Raw genomic sequence first — 24,382 nt, 5'->3', positions numbered from 1 at the left:
GGACTTGTTGGTTAGGTGTTAGGATTGAGTAGTTTCATTATGTCTGTCTACTTTCTCCAATTCCCTGTAATATCTCAAATTATTCTCATTCAAATTAGTGATTATCAATATTCTGTAATTGTTCAGTTATTTATATTCCAAAGCAGCTCAATCCTGGATAATTCAACAGTTCTGTAACTGAGCCTCCGTGTTTAAAGCTGAGTATTAATTACAGTAGGGCAATGGTTCCCCCTTCTGTCATGTCTGGCACAACATGACAGGTCTGAATCACATTTTTGAGTCCCTCTGGCTTGTACACCAAGGCTCCTTTCATGCGTAGATAAAAGTTGTCCAACTCTTCCCCCACTGTTATATCTGACAGATTTGGTTTAAAACACAAACGATTTTAGCATCTCTCTTCAGAGACTGTCCCTCTGAAAACTGGCTGCTTTTCAGCTCATTCATTTTTTTTCTAGTTCTACCAAAATCAAACATTTTCAAATCTTACACATAGGGGATTTTTCTGGTCCACTTTATGTACAGCCAAAAGAAACTTAATGCTAAAAGTCAATGCATGGAGGCACAGAACCAAAACAACAGAAAATATTTTGCAATGTAAAGATTCAATCTGAGTTTATGATGTAACACCTGCATTTCCTGAGTGATTACATAGTGATTAAAATGTTAGAAAATGGGCTGACGATGAAGTAGAGAATTAAGAGAGAACATGCTTTTATACAAAAAATAGTCCATACATGTCAAAACATCTTTGATACAAACCCACCACCAGAAACAGCTCATGACCTCTGACCTCACTGGTCTTAGGGCAATAACAATTATAACCCATTATCAATTATAACCCATTATCTCAAACATATTACAAAACAAATTCATGAAAAAATGTCTGCTAAAATTTCATACCCAAATACAGCTTTTATGTTAATAAGCAAAACTGTCAAATGACTAGCATTCGCACTTTATATTAATTTACACTGGCTGAGCTAAGGAGCAACATCAAAGAAAAACGGGTGTAGAATTTAACAGAACCACTTATTAATATTGCATTGTTTTTGCCAATAACGGGCACATAATAGGCACCTTCATCAGTCCAGTTTTAACAAACAATTAAAAAGGAGAAAGAGGAGACTGAGAATCCATACGCTGTACTACTGCCCTAATTCCTGACATGCTGTTGGTGTTCATGGTAATTTTTACCTTGGTTTAATGGCCATGTATTACAGGCCAACACAAACAGAAACTAGAAGAACAAAGAAACAAACACAGGAGGAAACAGGAGTTTCACCTAAGAAGGTACAACAAGGAGGGGCCGTCATAGAGGGGAGGGGTTCATTATTAGGATTTCAACACGCAAAAAGAAGATATATTACAGACAACAGATTCAACAACAATATTTAAGAAATTTGTCATCTTTAACTTAATGCCTTTTGGAAAACAGGTCATGTTTTACTTGCTTAGCTACTCACACAGTATAGCTATAGTATCTTTGTATGTATGTTACATCTGACTGTTGGCTGGCTCAGACAACGGAGACCTGGTCCAGCTGCAAGTCTAGGCCAGTAACCTACTAGATCTCTACAAAGTACTATGATAGCCTGCTGCCGTGGCTGTGATTGTGACAGACTGTAGCTATGACTGCATGGGATGGCTACAACTCTGGCTAGCTGTGGTTTGCACTGGCATCTTGTATGTCATATCTGATAGAAGCGCAGGGGTGAAACAAGTATCTGGCTTCGTGATGCTTTCTCAGCTAATGCTAATATGTTAGGAGGATGTAAAGAGTAGTCACAGTACAGATACAGCCATGGCTATGTCCATAGCATTAGCCCCCCCCCACAGTCACAACCTCAGCTCCAGCTCCAGCTGTGGTCACAGCAGTGGCCATGCACCTTCGGAGCTCAGCCTTCTGCAATTAATGCATAATGTGAAGTCTGGCACCGTAATGTAGAAGTTACTGTGAGGTAACGCAAAAGTAGTTCAGGAAGAAAAAAAAAATCCCACTTTGATATTCTGTGGGGCTCTGCACTTCTGTTATTATAGACATTTAGTCAAAATAGACCAACATCATCTCAGTGAGTCTAAACATAACTTTCTACCATCCCAAAAAAAAACCTCCATAGTACTTTCTGGATCAACTCACAATCTCCTAGATTATTACAACCATCAAACCTGCTCAGCAAAACTTTATAATTCTGATCCCTGTCCCCACTACAGGTTTAGGCTCATATACAGAATAGCAAGAGTGTCAAGATCACACTGATAAGTATGGGACTAAAGCAAAGGTCTACCTCTAGGAGGACTCTTAAAACTTCACCAACCTGCTGAGCAAAATCTTAAAATCTCATATCTGCTCATTTATATATCGGTACACTGGAACAATCACCCATTAATTCTGTTTCCAATACTACAATCAAATCAGTGGTGCAAGTCTGTTTTGGATGGACTAAACGCAGTACGGATTGTATAACATAAAATAACAGTGTCTGAACCCTTCTTTTTCATAGCAGGAGTAGCAGCCAGGAGGGACAAAGATAGCACAACCTTTCACCCTGAAAGGAAGTGAAGCACAGCCCCACAGGTGATGTCAAGATAACAAAAAGTAAGCAAGACAAACTTGTGACACTATGTAAACAAAGTATTAAAACACCTCTCAAACAGGAAGAGCAGGACTAAGCAGCATGGCAGCAGTTTTCCTTATTAAAGGTACCTTTCTGGTGCTTACGTATAAAAACGGTGCAGTGCATCGGGCCATTTTCTGCCCGTGGTGTTTCTGATATTGCGAGTACAAAGATTAAAAAAAAAAAAAACACATTCCTCAAGTTTAAGATTCCTCTAATGTACCATATTGTAATGGTGAAGGTCAATAGCAAAGGGAAATCTCAAAGCACCAGAATGAGGCAGCCACCAGCCTCACCCGCACTAGGTGAAAGGTGAGACATTACTCACATTGCAGGAAGTCATTTCTCTCCCTATAACATTTCATAGAGAAATTCAGCTTTTTTTTGTTTTTTTTTTTTTTTTTTTTGGACTGTCTCAAAACTCAAAAAAACTTGGGCTCCTCTTATATCCTCTCATTATTCCCCACGACAAAGAACATCAGGGCTTACCTGACTTTTTAAAATCTAATTTCTACTTAAAGCAGAGACGGAAAGGAAGACATTATGTATTAAATATATAACTTAATACTTCGATACAAAATGTTTCTAGATTTTTAAAGGGACTGACTATTTTTCAACAATCTTAAGAGTCCAGCTGCTGTGTGTCAGTTTTACAGTGTGACAAGGTTCTCAGCCATGTAACAGAGACTGTAGAAATTGCAGCCTATGCAGCAGAGATTACAGAGGGACGACAGCAGTCTGTACAGCCACAGGCGACTGCTGAGGTGTCTGTATTTGACATCCGTCTCACACAGCTTGGCGTAAGCTTCGCGGTTAGACGACAGGCCGATATCTTGACCCAATCCGCACGCCTGCTCGATGAGATGCATGTCTGCCATGATCTCTGATGTCATTTGGCCGAACCACTGAGCGTTGACAGCCGCAACTGTCACCGACACAAAGAAGATAAAGATCTGGTGGGGTAAGCAGAGGCAGAGATTAAGGTAATACTCCAAAACAGGTTTTATGGAAAGTGAAGATGTGGAACAAACGAGGCACCTGAAAGGCTTCTCGGTCATCCAGCAAGTCCCTGGGATGATACACAGCGTAGATAGTGAGGTTAAAGAAGGCACAAGCTGAACCCAGGTGAAGGTAGAACGGAACAAGACGACTCTGGATAAACCCATATGTGTGTCTGTTCAGGTGGTTGTCCATCACAAAGCCTGGACAGAAATCAGAGCAACCCATTAGCACTACGGGGAACTTCATAAAAACACTAATACAGTATGGTCTAACGGGTACTACATTTACATGGACTGCAATATTCTGAAAATAATAAGATTTAGTAGCCATTTGCTGATGACCTCTAGCTGAATTATGTCATACCTCTGCAAGTGGACTCGAATTAAGAATCCATTAAGTATTCCAATTTCATTTGCTATACCTTGCTTCTCCCCTTTAAGGTAGCAAGGAGACTTTACAAATATGCACTTGCATAGATACAGCCACGATAGTAAACCACAATAGCAACATGAGAGAAATATAAGGTTTGTGGTTGAATACTGTCAGGAATACTAGATATTAAGAGCTTCCTGCCAGTATTCATCCATACTACTACTACAACTACAAAGTGGTAAAGGTGGCCATGAAAAAGCTGGCCAGAGATGTTATGAATTTGCTTCACCGAGGTCACAGATATTCACATCTGGCATAAAAAGGCATTCTGGGTGTGATCCAGTCAAAACTGGACAAATCTAAACACCGGTGTGAATGCAAAGACACACTGAATACCACGCTGTGATCGGATCACTTAAGCCACATTCGGTGGTGGTTGGGGACTGCACTGAAGGACCAGTCCAGGCAGGACGCTGTTGCGCATAAAGCCCAACAACGAACCTACACAGACTCTGCATCCCGTGAGTTATCAGCGTCTCCCGCTCTCTCTCTGTCAACCCTCACTTGTGTTTCCAACTTTTCAGTATGCTTTTATCCAGCGTGTGCGTGGTACCAACTTGAAATGAAGGTGACCCAAATTTGCATTCCCCAGTAGGTGGAGAGCATCAGCAGCTGCAGCAGCTTGACTGTGAAGGTGGGCTCCTGGTCGGTGGACATCCTTCCTATGCAGCCTCTCTCTTCCCCGGTCGGGACTCCACCGTAGTCTGCAGCAAACGCACCGTCCGGGAAGGCCAGCAATGCTTTTTGCCTTTTGGTCTGGAGGGCACTTGAGGCTTCACTTCAGAGCCTCTGTAAACATAAGCGATACGGTAAGGGATGTGACAACATGCGACATATTATAAGCAATCTGGGAAAAAGTGAAAGTGAGCTAGGTCTTTTAGCCCCCGTCACTGCACTTGCGGATTTCTGATACGCAGACTTAAACTCAGTCTACTCCTCCACAACTTCAAGTGAGAACGATTCACCTTTTGTTCCTGGTACAAGGGGCAACTTATCAAACCACCTTCCCCACTACAATAAACAACCAAAAAGGTTGATGTTTGAGCCCTTTCAATGGTGTAATCGGTGACTGGCACAGCGTAGGGTTGAGTGATCCACAAACTTCCGCATTGTTGCCAAGGAAACTGGGTTGCTGTCTTGACCTTCCCCAGTGTGTAGACCTCTCTCAGCCCATCGGGAAAATAAAACTGCAGCAGCGCACACCCCACTAACCAATATGCTCTGCTCAAACGGCTCATTTCTGCTAACGAGACTAGCTAAAACTCAAGAGTAGGCGGGCTAAAAACGCACAGCAGCGCGGAATAATTTCACTCCCTGGAGAAACTGACAGCTGCTAACGACTGACCGACGGGCGTCAACAAATCTTCAAAGTCACCTTTTGCCAACTAACACCAGCTGCTAGCTAGTTGTAATGCACCACCGTGTAGCGCAATGCATATAACACAACTAGACTAGCAGCTAACAGCTAAAGTTAACTTCGCGTGAAGTTAGCTTCACTTACAAAACTATTCCCGGAGTTTACACTTCACTGTCCTTTAAGTCAGCAAGCGTTTTCCTTACGTAAAGCGGTGGCACGGAGTTAATGCTTAACGTTTAACGGCGAGATCCCCCGAGTGCAGCGTACCTGTGTTGCCAAAAACTCCGAGCCGGTTGTTGCCGATGTCTCGACAGTACACCTACCTAACCTGCTGACATGAGCTGCGCTGCTAGCTCTCTTCTGCGAGTCAGTAGACGAAGGCGGAACGGCAAGTGTCACTATGTGCTCTGGAAAAAATTCCCCCCAGAGCCTCTAACAGCAGACACCGCTGGTTCCCCATAACAACTTCCAGGTAAAACCTCCCCTCCAGCCCGTAGTAAAACACACAGGGGTCGTATGTAAGCTGTATGTGAATAAGGAGACTTAAAGGTCAGGGAGTGCTGGTGGGGGAGATGTAGTGGTATGTAGGCTGAGAGGTCAACGTAGAGGCCAGGAACATTTCCAAAGTGTAAAGTCCTGAAGAACTAGTCAATCCTGGTTATTCACAAGTGGTAGAAGTAGTAGTCAGATCTTCTACTTAAGCAAAAGTAGGAATACCACAGCTTAGAAATACTCTTTTATAAGTCCTTCATTCAAAACTTTACTTAAGGTATATTTTGATGCTAATACTTAAGTACCAAATGTAAAAGTACTAATTCTGTAAAATGACCTATTTCAGAATAATATGTATCATTGAATTATAATTACTGATATTGTAGCTGGTAATTCTGGAGTGATTTAAACTACTGTACTAACTAACATACTGCACACAATCCATAATGATACATCAAAATCGACTAGTTTATTTAAAATTTGTATTAATCATCTGGATCTGCAAAGTATTTTCCCCCAAAATGTAGTAGAGTAAAAGTACAGTACATCAGTAAAGGCACTTAAATTACATTCAATGATGGGTTTTACATAACATTCAGATAGTATTAGTCAGGCAGAGACAAAGATTGTTTTAATAACTCCCCAGTGTAAACCTGAGTGAAATCACTATTCAGAGCACCCAGTTTGCTTTGACCATATGCCAACACGTTTAAAAAGGAAAGAGAGGGATAAATAAGGACAAACAAAAGAAACTAAAATATTAGGTTTGCATTGTGCTGTTATTCAAATAAATTCAAATAAGTCTGTTCAAAGCAAATAAGTTAGCTTTGACTATGTGTGTGATGACTGTGGATCCTTGTTTTTATAGTGCAGCATGGTGTGTTTTATTTCCAACATCTTTATAATGTACATTTTAAAAGCAAGAGACAAATCTATTGTAGAATAAAGTTTTTAATTAATCAATCTTAAACCTTACGCATTTCAGGTGATATTTTCTCCTTTTGATATCAAAATGGTAGCCTATAAATTAACATGTTTTTTTTCCCCCGGACTTAAAATTCACTGAAGATTATCCAAAAAATATGTATTTTAAAATATTTGTATGATTCTAATAAGGAGGTCATGTTTTCAAAGTGTATGGCACTTGGGCAGTTAGGTAGTAACAATTTTTAAAAAAAAGTAAAAAGTAAGACATTTGGTGCAATATGCTCTCAACAAATACACATTACACGAGGTTTTGAGTCAAGATGCAGATGATATGAGACCATGGATGATAAAATAATATACAGAAAAAGGAAAAAATAGATTCTTCATTAAAAGCATTATGATTCTTGTGCTACTGTTTCACACTGATGGGGGGTCTTCTTCATACACAGCCAGATCGCCAAAAAGTAGTGTTTTAGCTTGTTTAAGTGTGTGCGGAAAGCTTATTTTCACTGTGGAAAATTCTGAGATGTATCTTTGTGTAAAACCTTTTTTTAGCATCCCAACACTAGTATCTGTCACCAGGCGTGAGTTGTAAACAGTGCCTTGGTGTGCCTGTGATACAGGGCTGTGGTCAGGCAACAGTGATGGGGGTCAGTGTCGAGCAGATCTACAGATTTTGTCGTAAGCCTCGGGAAAAGCCTCCTTACAGCCTAGTTCCTCTCTCAGTCTGTGATACAGCTGTCCATCAAACATTTCCCAAAACTCTGCCCGGTCCATGTACACATCTGCATAAAGCATCTGGAACCTGCGGGAGGCAGATGGCAGATAGACAGTAGATGTGTCAATGCAATAGCATGTAAATACAAAAAGAGCAATGTCAGAGATAGACTGTCATTTCAGCTTAGTTATAGGTGCTAAATTTCATGTATCATTTGAGACTTACCCTTGCACATCTCTGACAAACTTCTCTAGCTGACGTGTTGATGCTTTGGCTTCAAAGTGTTTGACTTTGGGTTCTCCATAAGCCCCGATATCCACATACAGCTCCTCCTCTTGACCGTTAGGATGAACCATCCCTCTGCCTGGTGGCAACAGGAATGGACACAGCCACAGAGGGTAAACCTGAAATATTACACGACATTTGAATAATTCAATCAGTTTGTATTTGAAAACAGTGAGTATTTAGAAGGTTTATCTATATCCGAATCTTACACTGATGTTCTGGTGAAAGCACGTGATGGCGGCCTGCATGTGCTTCATGGGTACGAGCATGTCCTGGACCACGTGGTGCTGTTCATAAAGCCGTCTGATGGTTTCTCCCTGTGTGAGCTTCAACAGAGAGATCTTAGGGGGAACCATCCATCCAAAAAGCCAGCGGAACACCGGGTTGTTGCCAAATGGGATGATGTCCTGGAGAAAAGATACAAATGTACACACTCTGTTGCACAAAAAGGTTAAAAGAAGATGCCAAAGTGATACTAAAAAAAAAAAAAAAATAAAAATCTTAAAATCTTTTTTTTTTATTTTTTTTATTTAAATTTAAATTTTTTTTTAAACTGCCTGAGGTAACCATCTGGAAATTCCAAATAGGGGAATTCAAATCTCATACATTCAGATAGATGGTTTTCAAAGTAAAATAAATGCTATAAATTCAGCGGTATTTAAATTCCAACTTTAAATATTCAGTAGTGATTAAATTTAACAATAAGATTTTCAGTTGCTGATGAAAAAAAAAAAAAAAATATGGCCATTCTTTGCTTCCATACATGTGACAAACCTTTTGGCTCTAAACGTGAATGTCAGTGACTGGCTGTGTGATAAAGTTACACCAGTGGTCAGCCAAATGCCGCATGACTGAGTACTGACGGTACACCACTGGTGTGACTTTATCATGCACTCAGTCACCCTTTACAGGCAGTGTTGCCAACTTAGCGCATTTGCCGTAGATTTACAGACTTTTCACACCCCTTTAGCTAGTTTTCTTCACACAAGCACCTAACAACAAATCTCGTGACTTTTTGGACAAACCTTAGCTACCTTCTGTAGAAGAGAATCGTCAGTATTGTCCCATGAGCGAGAGGTCAGGCCTTCCCCCTGCAGACAAACCTCTCTCTGTGTCTCTTTCAGTTGACTGCACGGCAGCCGACACAGACACGAATGAGCTTCTAACTTTATCTCTGAGGGATCGTTTTACAGGTAAATGTAGCTGAAATCACAGCACAGCCGTTGTTTTTAACTTAATGTTCACAGTGATTTTGTCAGACGACGTCCTGGTAATAAAATCGGGATTTGAGCAGTGCGGAGCAGCAGCTTGGAAATGGCCTGGAAGTGACTGCTGGTTAACATAAGGTCTGAATGGGCGGCGTTTCAGTCACTGTTTCACACTTGTTCCGTTGTCTAACAACAGAAACAGAAAAACTTGTAAATGAGAACAGCTTTAATGGGAAGTCAGATGGATTAAACTACTGCGTATGTGAGAACAGAGAGTAGGAGAGAAGCAGACAGATACAGCCACATACTAGGTTTTGACCTAGTCTTGTTTAACCTCCCGCTTGTCACACCCATTCACTATTTTTTTCTGCTTTTTCATCTAGGGATAAGCAATGATAAAATGTTGAGATAATGATTTTGTCTTAAAAAAATAAATATTATTTCATAAATTTAACTGTCCCTATGTGGTTAAAAAATATGTAACCTAATGAAAACATCTACAAACACCTTACATATTTGCAACTTACTAACATTAAATGTTAGTTACATGAATTATAATATAATTTTGAATTTCTCCATGAGGATAGAATTTGTCATATTATGTTGGCACTTAATCCTAAGGAAACATTGATTAAATTCACTGTCCCTCCTCTTAAATTCCACCAGAGGGCAGCCACAACTCACCAACCAGTTCCAAACACTTTCTCACATCACCATGAACAACACATCAATGATCTCTGCGACAAATTGTCGAATAACGATTTAATGAAAGTATCGGTCAGAGCTACTTCTGTCTGACTGTCCTCTACACTGTCTACAAAAACAAAACCCTCTCAAAAACAGAGAGCACCCAAAAGCCCAGAGCTAGCTCCTTTAGAAATCCGTCAAACCAATACTATGCATAATTCATCACACCATTACTGTTACGAAAAACAAAGGATGCCAAGCCCCTCTCACTAATGGCTAATGGTGTGTGTATACGTGAGTACAAAGTGTGAGTGAGTGAGTGAGTGAGTGAGAGAAAGCATTGGAGCGTAATAAAGAGAAATGAGCAAACAGTTGGTAAGATGATGACAAACTAAAATCTGGCAGATATATGCAGTCATTTAAATATAATCCTAAAGCTCATGGAAACACAGCCTCTGTAAGTGTGCGTGTTCTGTGACTACCTGAAGCTCCCAGAAGATGCTGCGTGTGTGTCTGTGGTAGTAATGTCTCAGGGGAATGTACTCTACTCCAGTGTGGTCTCCTTTCAGGTAGCCCTCCACGTGTTTAAAGAACCAGGGTTTAAAGTGTAGGCCGATTCTGTTAATCTGATGTTAAAGAGGAAAAAGTGAGGTTAAATTTGATCAAACGTGAAACCAAATCTACATACACACGCACACAAACACCTTACCTTATCAGGCTCTGCGTGGTCAGTCATGGTTCCTGTCATGATTACAGCGCTGTCCAGAGTGTACTGGATGCCCTCGACAAATGTGTTCTGCTTGTTCTCTGATTTTTCAGTGAAGTGTTTACAAATGTTCTCCAGCCCTCTGACCGGCTCATAGCGCAGCTTCACCCATGGTTTAGCAGGGACTATTTTAATCTCAGCTGCAACCAGGAATCCCAGAGTACCACAGGACCACGGGACGGCTTGGAACAGGTCTGAGTTTTCCTCCTATGTGACAGAATAATATACTTCCTGTTTGAACAAGAACAAACAGATCTACAGCACACTTGTGATGAATGTGGTCTTGGTTTTTGGGGTGTGTAATGTTTCTTTTCCATTTTGACTTTTACAACTAAACCATTAGCAAACCTCATAGCATTGACCAATTTATCTTCTCACAGAGAGGCCACTTCTTTTACTTTACTTGGTATGACAACTGCACATGTCACTGATAAAACCAAACAGCACCTCTGGGGCTTGTATCAGGAGTTCGATTTAGTTTGGCTCTGGTTGGGTTAGGGACTGTATGAAAATTACTAGTGGACACAATGAAGCAAGTGTAGTCAGATTTTTTTTTTTTTTTTTTTGGTAAAGTAGGGGATGGTCTTTAATTCTTTCTGAGCCAGATTGAGATTTACTCTTAAAAATTATTCAGTAATTACATCATAATGTTACGTCAAAAACATACCTCTTTTTACCTTTGTTTGTCAAAATTAGTTCTGCCAAATGAAGAGGACAACAATCATGTCGCTGTAACGGCTTTATTTTCTACTTGCTAGTGGAACCAGTATATATGTTTTTGGAGACATTAGATGTGGATTATTATAGTTAGTAGAGACTGAACATTATTTCACTAAAGAGCTTGTTTTCACTATCCATCAGTCGCCTTCACTTTATTCTACAATATAACATCGCCAATGGTGATAGGTTAACTGCATCATATAAAATTAACCTATAAAATATTGCATGTTTAACACAACAGAACCTGTGCTACTAATGGGTGAAGCTAAAAATTACTTTGCTGCTGCCTGTGCCTGTTTGCTTATCCAGTGACAGTGGTGATAACTGTCAATTTAGTAGCTCTTGGTTCACAAACAGAGAGCCTCTGGGAGGCTCCGTAAACAGGAAGCACCAATTGTTATATTTACGTTCATTTTGGCAATTGCTAATTACACTCCTAAAGTGTGATATAGGCTTTATAAAACTTAATGTTCCATTAATATTTTAAGCTTGAAACCAGGTTTGATTTGAGAAGTTAGGGAGGAGGGAAGGTTCCTAAGCGAATGTCACTAAACCTGTTTTTTAAAGAGGTGAAACAAGAGGCTCAGTACCCCTCCCCACCCCAATAATTTTCATACAGTCCCTAACCTGGCTTAAACTGAACCTAACAGATGAGATGTTGGATAACCAGTATCATAAAGCTGGTTATAAAGCTTTTTTTCTCATCAATCCACAAGCATTTTCATGTGAAAGAGCCCAGCAACGTCATCCGAACCATGAGTAGAGTACTCAATAAGATATGAGATGAAATGGTGATACCCACAGGGAAATTAAGTTACTGCAGCAGAAAGAAGTGATACCAAGCAAAGTGTTATAAATGCAATAGAGTGTAATCACTTAACTAGAGTAGAATAAGTGGCAATAGACTAGTGGGAATAATGTGCACACACTGAAGCTAAGGCTTTAAATATGATCCCTGCTGTCAGTTTTGTGATACCAGAAAATCTGAGTTAAACCAAAAATAACTGGCAACCAACTAATCTCACTTCATGATACAGGCCCATGGACTCAGACACACATCAAACACACTCAATACTTGCCTCTGTGCAGCGTACTAAACTGCCATCAGCTAGGACCAGTTCATATGCGACACAAATGTGCTGAAACAGCCCATAAATATGGGAGGACGACTCAATGCCTGTACCCATCACCAAACCACCTGAGAGAGGAGAGAGAATAAAAGATCGGTTTTTAGTCATTTGATTTCTTTCCAGGTGAGACCAACGGAGGGCAAACACATGAGCAGAAAGCCACGTTTGCCTACTGGGAGTGTGTATATCCCTGCCTGCGTGAACATCAGGATAAATGAATGTACTTTGGCCTGATGGGAAAACATTAGATTGTTGATGCGCAGTTTATGGCATCAGGAAATCCATTATGAAACCCGATCCAGGGGTGCTTCCAACACTGCGGCCATTTCCTCCCAGTTTCATCTTTTGAGCTACAACATCAATCCTCTAACACAATTATAGAAGTCGCTGAGTCTCTAAACAGGATACACTGATAGATGGAGGAGATGCAGGACCTACATCTCTGAACAATGAGCTGTGGAAATCATCAGTACATCTCTCTATTTATAGAAAGCAGATGATGCCTCTCCAGGATGATTCCCCAGAAAATAATCCTCATTGATTGTAATAGGGACAACGTACCCACGGTGAGATCATCTAGCTCAGGCAGCACTGGCAGTGTCCAGCCAATAGAATTGAGGAGAGCAGTCAGCTGACCCATGTTGGCCAGCGGCTCAACTTTCACCACCTAGAAAACAAAGATCACCGTGAGTAAAAATCTGCCGTCAGGCTGAGATTACAAAATCCTAACAGACATTTTATGAGTAAAGTGAAAACTCTCATTCATTACATATTGGCATCTTATTTATGTCACTGTGCCATCATTTCTATTGGTTAATTGGTTAATTGTAATCACTAGGTTAAATGCTGAGATCTCTGAACATGGCAACTTTGCTAAAAAAGAAGTATGATGGGGCCAGAAACAAAGGCACTCAGATCTTCAAATAGGTATTAAACAAACCCCCAGGTTATCCATGAAAAAAAAAAAAAAATAGTGAATGGGTGTTACAAGCGGGAGGTTAGCCAAGACTCGGTCAAAACCTAGTAAATGGACGGACCGCCCATCTTCTGTTTGCTTCTCTCCTACTCTCTGTTCTCACATACACAGTGGTTTAATACAGCCAAATTCCCAGTAAAGCTGTTCTCATTTGAAAGTTTTTCTGCTTCTGTTGCCAGACAACGGAACAAGTATGAAATACAGATTGAAACGTGGCCCATTAGCACTACTCTATGTGTTAACCAGCAGTCGCTTCCAGGCCATTTCAAAGCTGCTGCTCTGCACTGCTCAAATCCTGATTTTATAACTGTGACGTCATCTGACAAAATCACTATACACATAAGTTAAAGACAACGGCTGTGCTGTAGTTACTTGTAAAATGATTGCTCAGAGAGAAAGTTACAAGCTCATTCAAGTCTGTGTCCGCTGCCATGCTGCCAACTGAATGAGATGCATAGAGAGGTCTGCCCGCGGAGGTCAGGATCCCTGCAGAAGCCCAACCTCACGGGGGGATACTGGCAGCTTTCTTCTATGGAAAGTTGCTAAGGTTTGTTCAGAAAGTCGCTAGATTTGTTGCTAGGCACTTTTGTGAAGAAAAATCGCTGAAGGGTGGTCAAAAGTCGGTAAATCTAGCGGAAAATGCGCTAAATTGGCTAAACTGCCTGTAAACGACCCCCTGACGACGCAATAGAAACTGTGTCAATTCATTTTGAATGGGGACACTCAGCACTCAGTCACACGGCATTTGGCTGACCAATGGTGTGATCTTATCACGCACTTAGTCACGCAGTCGGTCAGTCAGTCTTGAACATTTGCGTTTACAGGGCTGGCCTCACTGTTGCAGTCCAGCCAAAAATAAGTGAATGGTAAAATTATTAACCAAAGTGTCCCTTCAAATACAGTGGTTTAAAGAGGGTGACTGTTTACTTGTTTACGACCAGTCTGATCTTCTGTCTCCTTGTCTCTAATGCCCCGTTGAAGCTATGTCCCTGTGTTTCCAGATGTCAGCAGTTACACTGGTGAGTACAACGTTATCATAAGCAAAGTAAATGATGGACTAAACTAGATCAAGACTAAGAGTCTACGGCCATGCTAGCAGCTCTGTGAGGCTGTAGGCACAGAACCTGTGTGAGCTAAATGCTAACATCAGCATGGTAATTAGCTTAGTAGGGGAAGGTTTACCATGTTCACTGTCTTATTGTAGCAAGTTAGTATGCTAACATATGCTTCTTAGCACTAAACAGTGCTAGTACAGCTGAGGCTGATGAGAATGTCATTCGTTTACAAGCATTTAGTCATAAATCAAAGTATTGGACTAATTGAAAAGGAAAAAGGAAAAGTCAAGGGATCACTTAAGTCATTAAGATTCATCCTCTGCAAACCACAAATATCTGCACCAAATTTTGTGCTAATCCATCTAGTAGATGTTGAGAAATTTCACAGGATAAGTGAGAATCTGTCTTTTAGTTATAGCTATGAAGCTCATGTTTTGGAGTTGACCTTTTTTCGGTACACATTTTGACTACTACTATGACGAGTTGAAATGTCTGTCAGGAAAAAGGTCCATTAGTGAAGCTGATTAGAGATGGTTCAGAGGTTAAGCAGATGGAAGTACAGTATGCCTTATTCATATTGAAGTTTTTTAAAACATTTCACAAATCTGCAGAACATTTGGTAACACAACCTGTGTGCTTTCTCCTACCTGCCTCTTTGTGTCCACCTCCAGTATGTCCATCATATTGATCATGATGTTTTTGTGGGTTTTCTTGTATTTCCCCACTCTGAGAGACACAGTGAGCCAGCCGGGTCGACCAGTACACATGTAGGTCTTACCCCCCTCCTTCCTCCATTCACGCACCTGAAATGTCAGAATACATGATACAGGGAAAAACATATTATTATATATTTAAGGGTATGTTGAGTATGTTGAGTGAGTTGTTAAAAATAATGGGCTCAGGCCTGTGGCTAGATTTATATACCTCTACCTCATGTCAAATCCCTCTCTCCTGACCAAATCCTTTTAGGAACCAATGTATTGGGTGTCTGACTTGGATGCCCTCACCCCAATGTGTTCCCAGTGTTCTCTCTCTCCCTTTCTTACACCGTCAGAATGTTATCAGACTGCAAAAAGATATTAGCTATAAATAGAGCTATCAATCAGTCATTCAGGTTGGAAGCTGAGAGGACTTGACTTATTGAAGTGCAATCCTAAGATATAGAACACCTGTCTGGGATTCATATTGATAGCTTTCACTGAAACAACTTTCTATAGAGGGAGCTCTGCCACTGACAAAACTTCTCAGTGAATCACCTCGAGTTACCAGGACATTTTTTCTAGAAAGAGAAGTTTGCTTTAAGATTTTCAAACATATTGTTAAATGCTTTGAGCAACACAAAACAAAGTTCCATTCACCTCTATTATGCTGGAGGTGAATGGAACTTAAACGATCTGCATGGCTGGAGAAAAATGACAAAATGATTGCATTTTAATTGAAATGGCCCACCAAGCAGTGGTGCAATTTTTCCATTTGGTATTACTTGGAAAGGATGGCAACAGATAAAAACTACAAGAGCTGTAACAATATAAGTGATACACTAATCTTCCATTAACAAAATACACTGTGTGATCAAATGATGTGTTATCATCTTACCACATAATGAAAGCGATTATTCAACGTAATAACAGTTAGGATGTATAGAACTGATATTGTGCAGCTTGAAATATTGAAATAGTAACTGCATGAGAATACTGATGCATAGGATTTGGATATTACTCAAATAAAGCCTCTGCTTAATTGCTCGTGTCCCATGCACTCTATGTTATAGTTGTACCATGACTCTTTGCATGTTGCTTTTTTAACTTTTGAAAGTTACTATTTCACATGCACCATTTATTTTGGTGCAGCATATGAGACCGAAGATCTGACTGCACACGCGCCCACGCGCCCACACACACACACCTACACCTGCACCCGCACCTACTTGTGCACGAAGAAACGTTCCGAGGATGGTTTGCTCACCTGTCGTTGGATGTCTCGCACGCGCTGGTCGTGCAGTTTGGGCGCAGAGCACATCTTGAAAATGAGCCATGCCCGCACATAGTAATACACATCGAATATGACGGAGAGCGGCAGCAGGAACAAACAAACAAATATCCACCTCTGGTGAACGATCACGTAATCTAGACCTTTGACTTTGATCCACAGCAGGAGCATAACGACCAAGCCTCCTAAATACAGCAGCGAATCCATCGTGTCAGAACAGATCGGATTCAAACGTGCACGGACTCCAACTTAAAACAGCCTGGTACACGTTTTAATTAAGCTAACAGTGGTCTCCGGTACAATCATGTGGGTAAACTCCGCATCGATTAACCCCAACCCAAAAAAAACATACCCCTGATCACCCCTTCGCTGCGATAGGCGAGCGGTGGTAGGTCATCGGTCCGTCACGACTCTGCCCCACACTGATTGGTGAAAATTGCCAAGGGGGCGAGGTCGGACTCCGACGCTTCAAGCTGATTGGGTAGGCATGTGTCTGTACAGAAGTATCCTTTCCGATGTTTACCCAATCATAAAGCAGACAGCCTATCAGACCATGTACCTTCTGGTCATGGTTCTTTTACATTATGAATCATATCAGCCATTGAGAAAAGTCGAGAACAGAAAAAAAAAATGAAAGTCTAACTCTGAGTTTGGGCTCACAGTTTTCATGAACGCAAGAAGTGTCATGAGAAATTAAACTTATGCATCATGAGTTACACATATTAGCAGCCTGGCTTCAGCTGTCAGCTGGTCCATCACTCTGGTCCAACTATTGGATGGACTGCCATGAAATCTGATACAGACATTCATGGTTCCCAGAGGAGGCATCCTGCCAACTATGGTGATCCCCTGACTTTTAATTTACCGCCACCATCAAGTCAAAATGTTAATTTGTCCAGGACTTTGGTGTGTGACTAAATACCTACAAAACTACAAAATACTAACACACTGAACTACAACGATGAACACAGTAAAAGTTACATCTGCCAATTGTCAACAAGTAATTAGGAGCAGGTTAACCTGCTACTTTTAGCATTTAGCTCAAAGCACAGTGTTTAAATACAACCTCACACAGCCACACTCTTTGACTCTTTGCCTTGTTTATTTTATGCTATGTTTTTACTTATTTCTTTGTTTTGTATTATATTTTCAGTGGCAAGAAAACGTTTGGGTACCCTCGGTCAAATCTGTTACTGTGAATAGTTAAGCGAGTAAAAGATTACCTGATTCCCAAAGGTATGAAGTTAAAGACAACACATTTCTATAATATTTTAATAAAAAAATACTTTTTAATTTCCATCGTTTACAGTCTCAAAATAACAAGAAAATGAAAGGGCCTGAAACAAAAGTGTGGGCACCCTGCATGGTCTGTACGTAGTAACACCCACTTTGGCAAATATCAGCTTTTTGTAGCAGCTAAAAGTCTTTCAGGTCTTGTTTGGGGGATTTTCTGCCATTCTTCCTTGCAAAAGGCTTCTAGTGCTGTGAGAGTCTTGTGCCGTCTTTGCATGCACTGCTCTTTTGTGGTGTATCCGAAGATTTTCAATGATATTTATGTCAGGGGACTGTGAGGGGCCATTGAGGTAGTCCATTGTGGATTTTGAGGTGTGTTTAGGATCATTATCCTGTTGTAGATGCATCCTTTTTTCGTCCTCAGCTTTTTGACAGGCTGGGCTATGTTTACTCGCAGAATTTACTGGTATTTAATTGAATCTATTCTTCCCTCTACCAGCAAAATGTTCCCCATGCCTCTGGCTACAACACAAGACTGAAGCATGATTGATCCACCCCACTCTGAACACTTGAAGAGGTGTTCTTTTCATGAAACTCTGCACCCTTTTTTCTCCAAACATACATTTCCTCATTGCGGCCAAATAGTGCTATTTTAACTTCATCAGTCCACATGACTTGTTTTCAAAATGCATCAGGTTTGTTTACCTGTTCCTTTGCAAACTTCTGACACTGAATTTTGGGATGAGGATGCAGGAAAGGTTTTGTACTGATGACTCTTTCATGAAGGTCATATTTGCACCACCGCTCCAGAGTCTTTTAAATCTTCCTGAAGGTCTTTTGCTGTCAAACGGGGCTTTTTAGATGCCTTTCTAGCAATCCTACAAGCAGGTCTCTCGGAAAGCTTTCTTGGTCCTCTAGACCTCAACTTGACCTCCAACTTTCCTGTTAATTGCCATTTCTTAATTACATTACGAACTGAGGAAACGACTACCTGAAAACGCTTTGCTATCTTTTTATAGCTTTCTCCTGCTTTGCTGGCATCAGTTATCTTAGTGTTCAGAGTGGTAGGCAGCTGCTTATTGTTGGGACAAGGTTTGGGGAGTCGTAGTATTTATGAAGCTTTGAAATTTGCATCACTTGGCCTTTTACTAATGATGACTGTGAACAAGCCATAGCCCTAACAAGCTAAATAAGGTCTGAGACCTTGGTAAAAGTTATATTAAAGCTCAAATCTCTTGGGGTGCCCATACTTTTGTATGGTGGTCCTTTCCATTTTTCACTCTAAAATTGTAAAAAAAAAAAACAAAAAAAAACAACAACAACAAAAAAAACACTAATCTTGCTTAAATGTTGAAAAGAAAGTTTTACCTTTAACTTTATGCCTTTTGGAGATCAGTTCATTTTTTACTCACTCAACTATTCACAGCAACAGAGATTTTGAACATGGGTGCCCACACCTTTTCATGCAACTTTATTTATATATTTTTACCCCCTATATTTAATTTTATCTATATTTTATATTTGATGTGTTTTGGTATAAAAAAGTTCAATTTTTAAAATATATCTTAAAAAAAAGAAAATCTACAATGTCCACAATTTTCTTTCTTTTTTTAAATTGCATGCAAACTGTCCCCAGGTTGCTAAAACTGACAAATCCAGATTCAAATTCATAAAAAATTCAGAGGTTCTCAGTGGTAGCTGTCGCTCCTGATTTATAACCTTCAAGGGTCAAAAGCTCCAGCAGTGTCAGACTCCCAAGTCTAAATAACCTTATGGGTTGTTATAATAATAATTAACCCTTTAATCAGTTCTCTAGGTCGTTCATCAGCACGTTTGATCAATTGATATGAAACAACATTGTAAGGATGCTGTTTCGAGTGACTCCTTTATGAGTCATTCAAACTTATCAAGGATCTTAGGTTGCGATGAGGGGTGTGGCCTTTCAAGACAAAACTGGCAAAAATTCAACGCTTTTTTCGAATTTTGTAAACACACACAATGATGTTATAAAATATGTTATTTTGTTGAGGATGGAGGCCTAAATGTCGCTCTATTCCATGTCCAATATGACAATCTATGCTTGAAGAAATTGATCTGTCTCTCTGTCTCTCTCTCTCTGTCTCTCACCCACACACACACACAAGCACAGGGCTAAAGTGGTACCCTTCAGACACATTAGACAGAGGGAGGGTGGGGCACCAGTAAAGATTTGTTAATGGGCTCTGCCGCCCTCGCGTCCATCTGCCCTGATGATAAACACACAGCTACTCCACATTATCCTGATGCGCATCAAAGTCTTCACGGTTTCCTTTTTTTTCCCTTATTTTCAAACAAACCATCAATTCCAACACTTTTACAACACTCCAGGAGCTGGAGATCTGCAGAGTAAAGACCAGCACATGGGCCATATGATCATCAGTTTTTATCAGTAAGGGAGATGGAGGTGATGGGAAAAAATAAGTGAGATTCACTGAGCTTTTCCTTGTTATAACAGGATTTCTGCAAGTGTGGAGTAAACCATTTGGATGTCGGGTTAGTGCCAGAGCGCATGGGGAGCGCACTCCGTGGGACTGATAGTGCGTGAGTGACTCTGTCCAGCCGGTCACAGCCCGCACAGTTACCTCCGCAACAGTTACTGCCCCGGAGGAGAATGCCTTCGCTGCACCACGGAGCTATCTTCATCGGAGCCTTCCTCATTGTGACCGGGGGGTCCACAGCCTTCCTGGCCTCGTCCCAGAGCCGCCTGCAGGCTTTCTCCCTCTGCTGCGTGGTGCTGGGGGTTGTTATGCTCATCCTGGGACTCTTCTGGGCAATGAACAGCAAAAATGCCGTGAACTACAACCGCCGGGAGTTCGACCCAGAGTGCCCACATTATCCATACGACTACCCAAACTTCGGCAGCCATGCCCTCTTCACACCCCCGGGGAGCCGCTTCCCAGAGTCCCAGCCAGTGTTTCTGCCCAGGTGGGTGAAGGAAAAATGCCAGTCATTTAAGATATTCGTATTGCTGCTATGCACAGCTCAAGCTGTATTTTAAAATATGATCAATTTTAATTCTGAAGCCAGAAAATAAGACTCCGATTATTTACTGATTTGCTTCTGTTTTTATACTAACATAAATAAATAAATAACCCGAATGGTATATTTTAGATTGTAAAACATCATTCAGTTTGGTTCCTAGCCATTGTTGCTGTCTGCTCTTCCACGTTATCCAATTCATTCTTTCTGTCGTTGCTATATATGTGATTACATCAGGGGTTCATATATCAGTTTTCAGGGTCCTTTTGGGATAGGACTCTACATTCACACACATAACTGTACCAGGGGCTTGTACGCAGACCACAACAACTGCACCTTTTCCAAGAATAATTTCCCATTTTACTTTACTCTTCTTATTCGTTTTATTCAAATATACACGTGTACCTTTACTCTTAAGCCCTGGATGATACTGTGCTTTATTAGCATCTTCCCATAAAACACTGCCCACAGGCAAGATACACAATTATCTAAATACAATCACTGCAAAATAGAAAGTTAAAGGAGTAGTTCAACATTGAAGGAAATACTGTTATTTGCTTTCTTTCCAAAAGTTAGATGTGAAGGATGATACCACTCGCTTATCTGTACACTAAATATGAGGCTCCAGCTAAGAGTCAGTTAGCTTAGCTTAGCATAAAGGCTGGAAACAAAGCACACAGCTAGCCTGGCTCTGTGTGCAGGTAACAAAAGTCACCTACAAGCTCTTTTAAAGCATACAAATTGTAAGAAAATCGAAGTATAAAACCAAAAAAGATATATTAAGTTTACAAGATATAACATGTTAATTATTAAGCTGAAGGTAAGCAAATTTCATTACTGTTGGACAGAGCCAGACTAGCTGTTTTCCCCTTGTTTGCAGTTTTTATGCTAGGCTAAGCTAACCAGCTGCTGGCTCCAGTTTCATATTTACTGCACAATCATGAAAATGGTTACCAATGTTCTCATTTAACTCTTGGCAAGAAAGTGTATTTCCCAACTATTCCTTTAACTGAGTAGGATTCAAAAGCAAGTGCTGTTGTAATTCAAAGACACTGCAGCTTTCATTTTAACCAAACCAGTTGATAGCTCCTGCTGTCTGGTTAGACATGCGCTAGTTAGCTAAATAATCTAGTAAAATATCTGGAAAGAAACCCTGCATATACATGGCCCGTGGTTACAGACCACAGATGTAATTCTAAAACTTTTATAAGGATGTCCATTATACCTTTGAGAAACCTAATTCCAGTATTTGGCAGGAAACACGACCACTGACAGAAGACGACTCCATCTGCTATTTGGTATCTGATCTCTTTAACCGCTGACACCTCAGAATTGTACTGTGCATATCAATGTGTGTCTCTATATGATTGTTTTCACCTGATTTCATACTGCATCTGTTTTCTCGAGTGTAGGACAATGGAGCGCCACAGGCATGGTGCTTGTGGTGAGGAATTCGACTACCCTCCCATGGACTCTGGTGGCTTTAGTCCAACGCCTCACCCTCCTCCTTGGCTGGGACCCCCGCCTCCCTATGAGGTTGCCATCAAGACCACATGCAGCTCTACACACCTGCGGCGTGCGTACTCAGACACACACCTGGCGACAGAGCCTCTGTTTGGACAGTCCAGAGAGGTCAGCTTTGAGGTGTGACACTGGACGATGTGGACACTCCACCTATCTGTACATCAGACCAAAATATAAATAGACATGAGACTGGGGCTTACTCAGACTCTACAGTAGCTGTCTTTCGACAGCAGCAAACTTTGAAGCATGCTTCCTTCTTGGGTCATAGCATGATTTCTGTAATTACAATCCAGGTGTTAGCAAATACTCAAATATATGGTCAAATTAAAGATAGATCATACCGAATTCAGCCTTATCAGACCAAAATAAAGCACCAAAACACTTTGTCTTTATGAGGTGCGTGGCCACTACAAGCCACCATTTCACTGACTTGATGAACATTATACAAGTGTTTTAACTCTCTTGAAGGGACACAATCTTCCATCACAGACGAGTACTAAATTTGGTTGATATCAAGATGGTATTCCAGACAGGAAGTTTAAGAAATTGTTTGCGATTTGGGGAAATAGCCTTTTTTTTTTCTTTCTGGCTGAGAGTTAGATGAGAAGATCGATACCATAGTTTTATCTGTATGCTAAATATGAAGCTACAGCCAGGAGACAGTTAGCTTAGCTTAGCATAAAGAGTGGAAATGGGGGGAAACAGCTAGCCTATTTCTGTCTAAAGGTGTCAACATCCACCAAGCAGCTCTCCTAAAGCTCATTAAATAACATGTTGTATATTGTTTCCTTAAACTGTACAAAACTCGAAGTGCAAAAAACACAAGTCATGGTTTTATAGGGGGTTATGCGCTGGACAGATTTTTGGCCCGTTGCAGACTTCCAGCCTTAATGCTAAGCTAAGCTTATGTGGAGCAGACATATCAAGCACAGGTCACGTCTAGTCACAGTAAAGAGGATTCATTTAAAAGAACATCTGCAATGCTCACTAAATGCACATAGAGCTGCCGGAGCACACCGGACTGATGCTCCGCCACTTTTTTTTCTCCAAGTGAGTAAACGGAATGTTCGCAATTTGCAAAATCCGGTTTAAATTCATATACATTTTTGAAACGCTTGAAGATTCAATCATCGACAAAGTGTTGTGATGCAACAGGGCCAATAAAAACAAATGGAATGGTCAAAGTTGTCATATTGAAGGTATATTTATGTACTGGTTGATTCACAACATCAACTCATGCTTTGAGTAACATGCAAGAAAACATTCCACCTTAAAAGATACCAGTAGCCGCTGGTAGCACAGCACAGTGAATTGAATTATTTTTTCTACCTAGATAACATTAACTAGTAAAGATGAAAAAGTAGCAAAACACCCTTTCATTTATCATTCCGTCTTCTAATGTTTTTTTTATTTCTGATGCATTTGCAAAGAAACAGTACAAAGCCAGCGTACTAAACGTGGACAGCTAGTACTACATCCACAGTGCCTGCAGGACATGAAAGCTTGCTTAACTACGTTTTCATAGCCTAGCCTATTAGATGACCTTTACCTCTGCATGCACTGCAGCTTTTCCTCAGAATGGATGTTTTGAATGCAGCTTTATTTAAGTAATGTAAGTAAATGAAATCATTCAAAACACAAACAAATAGTTTAGATATTACACAGAAAGGAACGTAAATAATTGTGGAGTAAACTCAAAAGAATGAAAAACAAACCATGGGATAATGCCCATGTTGGTGTTCTTTTATAATCTTACCAGTGTCTAACTCTTAACCTGTAATCTCTATTGAGATTACATTAAACTAGACACCCTTAAAGTAAAGCAAACTACTTATTTGCTTGGCAAGACAGTTGGTAGGTGACAGAGTTCACTCCATATGGTTGAAATAGCATTTAAATATCCCTCAGGTTTGTCTCCTGTAACACCTGCTTCATCAATTCTTTAATCTCTTAACATCAATTCTTTAATCTTATTTTGACCTACCTGATGTTTGCAATGAGAGTATATGTTGAAAAAGTCAAAATGCAACTACAGACATGGTCTCAAAATGTCTTTATTAACTGTATTTAATTAGAATTAGAGTACAATAAATATAAAAGCTAATTAATGCTTATTTTCTAGTGTACTTGCTGAAGTGCTTTGCAAAGACTCTACTCTGATACTAATACAAGCCTGAGCTTTATATTGGTGGTTTCACTTGGAGCTTGAAAACCAGGCAGGGGTTAAGATTACGTTAACCTTCTAAAT

General features: G+C 40.4%; 3 protein-coding genes across 5 annotated transcripts; 1 reads left to right on the top strand and 2 right to left on the bottom strand.

The window, feature by feature from the left end:
• Positions 1–7: 7 nt before the first annotated feature.
• Positions 8–5,853, bottom strand: si:ch211-121a2.4 (transmembrane protein 205). 3 transcript variants are annotated; one of them, XM_040127874.1, is made up of 4 exons: positions 5,730–5,853; positions 4,607–4,838; positions 3,654–3,817; positions 8–3,568 (listed from the first exon to the last, which is right to left on the bottom strand). In XM_040127874.1, the coding sequence occupies exons 2-4, from the start codon at positions 4,704–4,706 to the stop codon at positions 3,266–3,268; spliced, it is 567 nt and encodes a 188-aa protein (XP_039983808.1). In that variant the 5' UTR covers positions 4,707–4,838; positions 5,730–5,853; the 3' UTR covers positions 8–3,265. The 3 variants fall into 3 exon arrangements, with proteins under 3 accessions (XP_039983808.1, XP_039983807.1, XP_039983810.1); XM_040127873.1 differs by having other exon boundaries at positions 5,674–5,841; XM_040127876.1 differs by lacking the exon at positions 5,730–5,853 and adding an exon at positions 5,015–5,611.
• Positions 4,839–22,785, top strand: si:dkeyp-51f12.2 (uncharacterized protein LOC100151460 homolog). The gene is made up of 4 exons (XM_040127877.1): positions 4,839–4,858; positions 14,317–14,334; positions 20,087–20,556; positions 22,023–22,785. The coding sequence occupies exons 3-4, from the start codon at positions 20,243–20,245 to the stop codon at positions 22,258–22,260; spliced, it is 552 nt and encodes a 183-aa protein (XP_039983811.1). The 5' UTR covers positions 4,839–4,858; positions 14,317–14,334; positions 20,087–20,242; the 3' UTR covers positions 22,261–22,785.
• dhcr24 (24-dehydrocholesterol reductase) lies at positions 6,348–16,735 on the bottom strand. Its single transcript, XM_040127871.1, has 9 exons — positions 16,336–16,735; positions 15,018–15,173; positions 12,901–13,006; positions 12,289–12,407; positions 10,433–10,696; positions 10,206–10,349; positions 8,038–8,235; positions 7,769–7,947; positions 6,348–7,630 (listed from the first exon to the last, which is right to left on the bottom strand). The coding sequence occupies exons 1-9, from the start codon at positions 16,564–16,566 to the stop codon at positions 7,477–7,479; spliced, it is 1,551 nt and encodes a 516-aa protein (XP_039983805.1). The 5' UTR covers positions 16,567–16,735; the 3' UTR covers positions 6,348–7,476.
• Positions 22,786–24,382: the final 1,597 nt, after the last annotated feature.

This window comes from Xiphias gladius, chromosome 6, assembly GCF_016859285.1.
Source record: "Xiphias gladius isolate SHS-SW01 ecotype Sanya breed wild chromosome 6, ASM1685928v1, whole genome shotgun sequence".
Lineage (NCBI taxonomy): Eukaryota > Metazoa > Chordata > Actinopteri > Istiophoriformes > Xiphiidae > Xiphias > Xiphias gladius.
The sequence above is the reverse complement of the archived record's forward strand: the minus strand, read 5'-3'. Positions and strand labels throughout refer to the sequence as shown.

Bases quoted from the DNA above. Each gene is read 5' to 3' on its own strand.
- si:ch211-121a2.4 (XM_040127874.1), bottom strand. From the start codon at position 4,706: ATGTCCACCGACCAGGAGCCCACCTTCACAGTCAAGCTGCTGCAGCTG. The intron at 3,818-4,606 runs GTTGGTACCACG...ATTTCTGTCCAG, and splicing joins TTGGGTCACCTTCATTTCAA to GCTTTGTGATGGACAACCAC. The intron at 3,569-3,653 runs GTGCCTCGTTTG...TTACCCCACCAG, and splicing joins ATGACCGAGAAGCCTTTCAG to ATCTTTATCTTCTTTGTGTC.
- si:dkeyp-51f12.2 (XM_040127877.1), top strand. From the start codon at position 20,243: ATGCCTTCGCTGCACCACGGAGCTATCTTCATCGGAGCCTTCCTCATT. The intron at 20,557-22,022 runs GTGGGTGAAGGA...TCTCGAGTGTAG, and splicing joins CAGCCAGTGTTTCTGCCCAG to GACAATGGAGCGCCACAGGC.
- dhcr24 (XM_040127871.1), bottom strand. From the start codon at position 16,566: ATGGATTCGCTGCTGTATTTAGGAGGCTTGGTCGTTATGCTCCTGCTG. The intron at 15,174-16,335 runs GTGAGCAAACCA...CTGACATTTCAG, and splicing joins TGCGAGACATCCAACGACAG to GTGCGTGAATGGAGGAAGGA. The intron at 10,350-10,432 runs GTAAGGTGTTTG...CTTTAACATCAG, and splicing joins ACCACGCAGAGCCTGATAAG to ATTAACAGAATCGGCCTACA.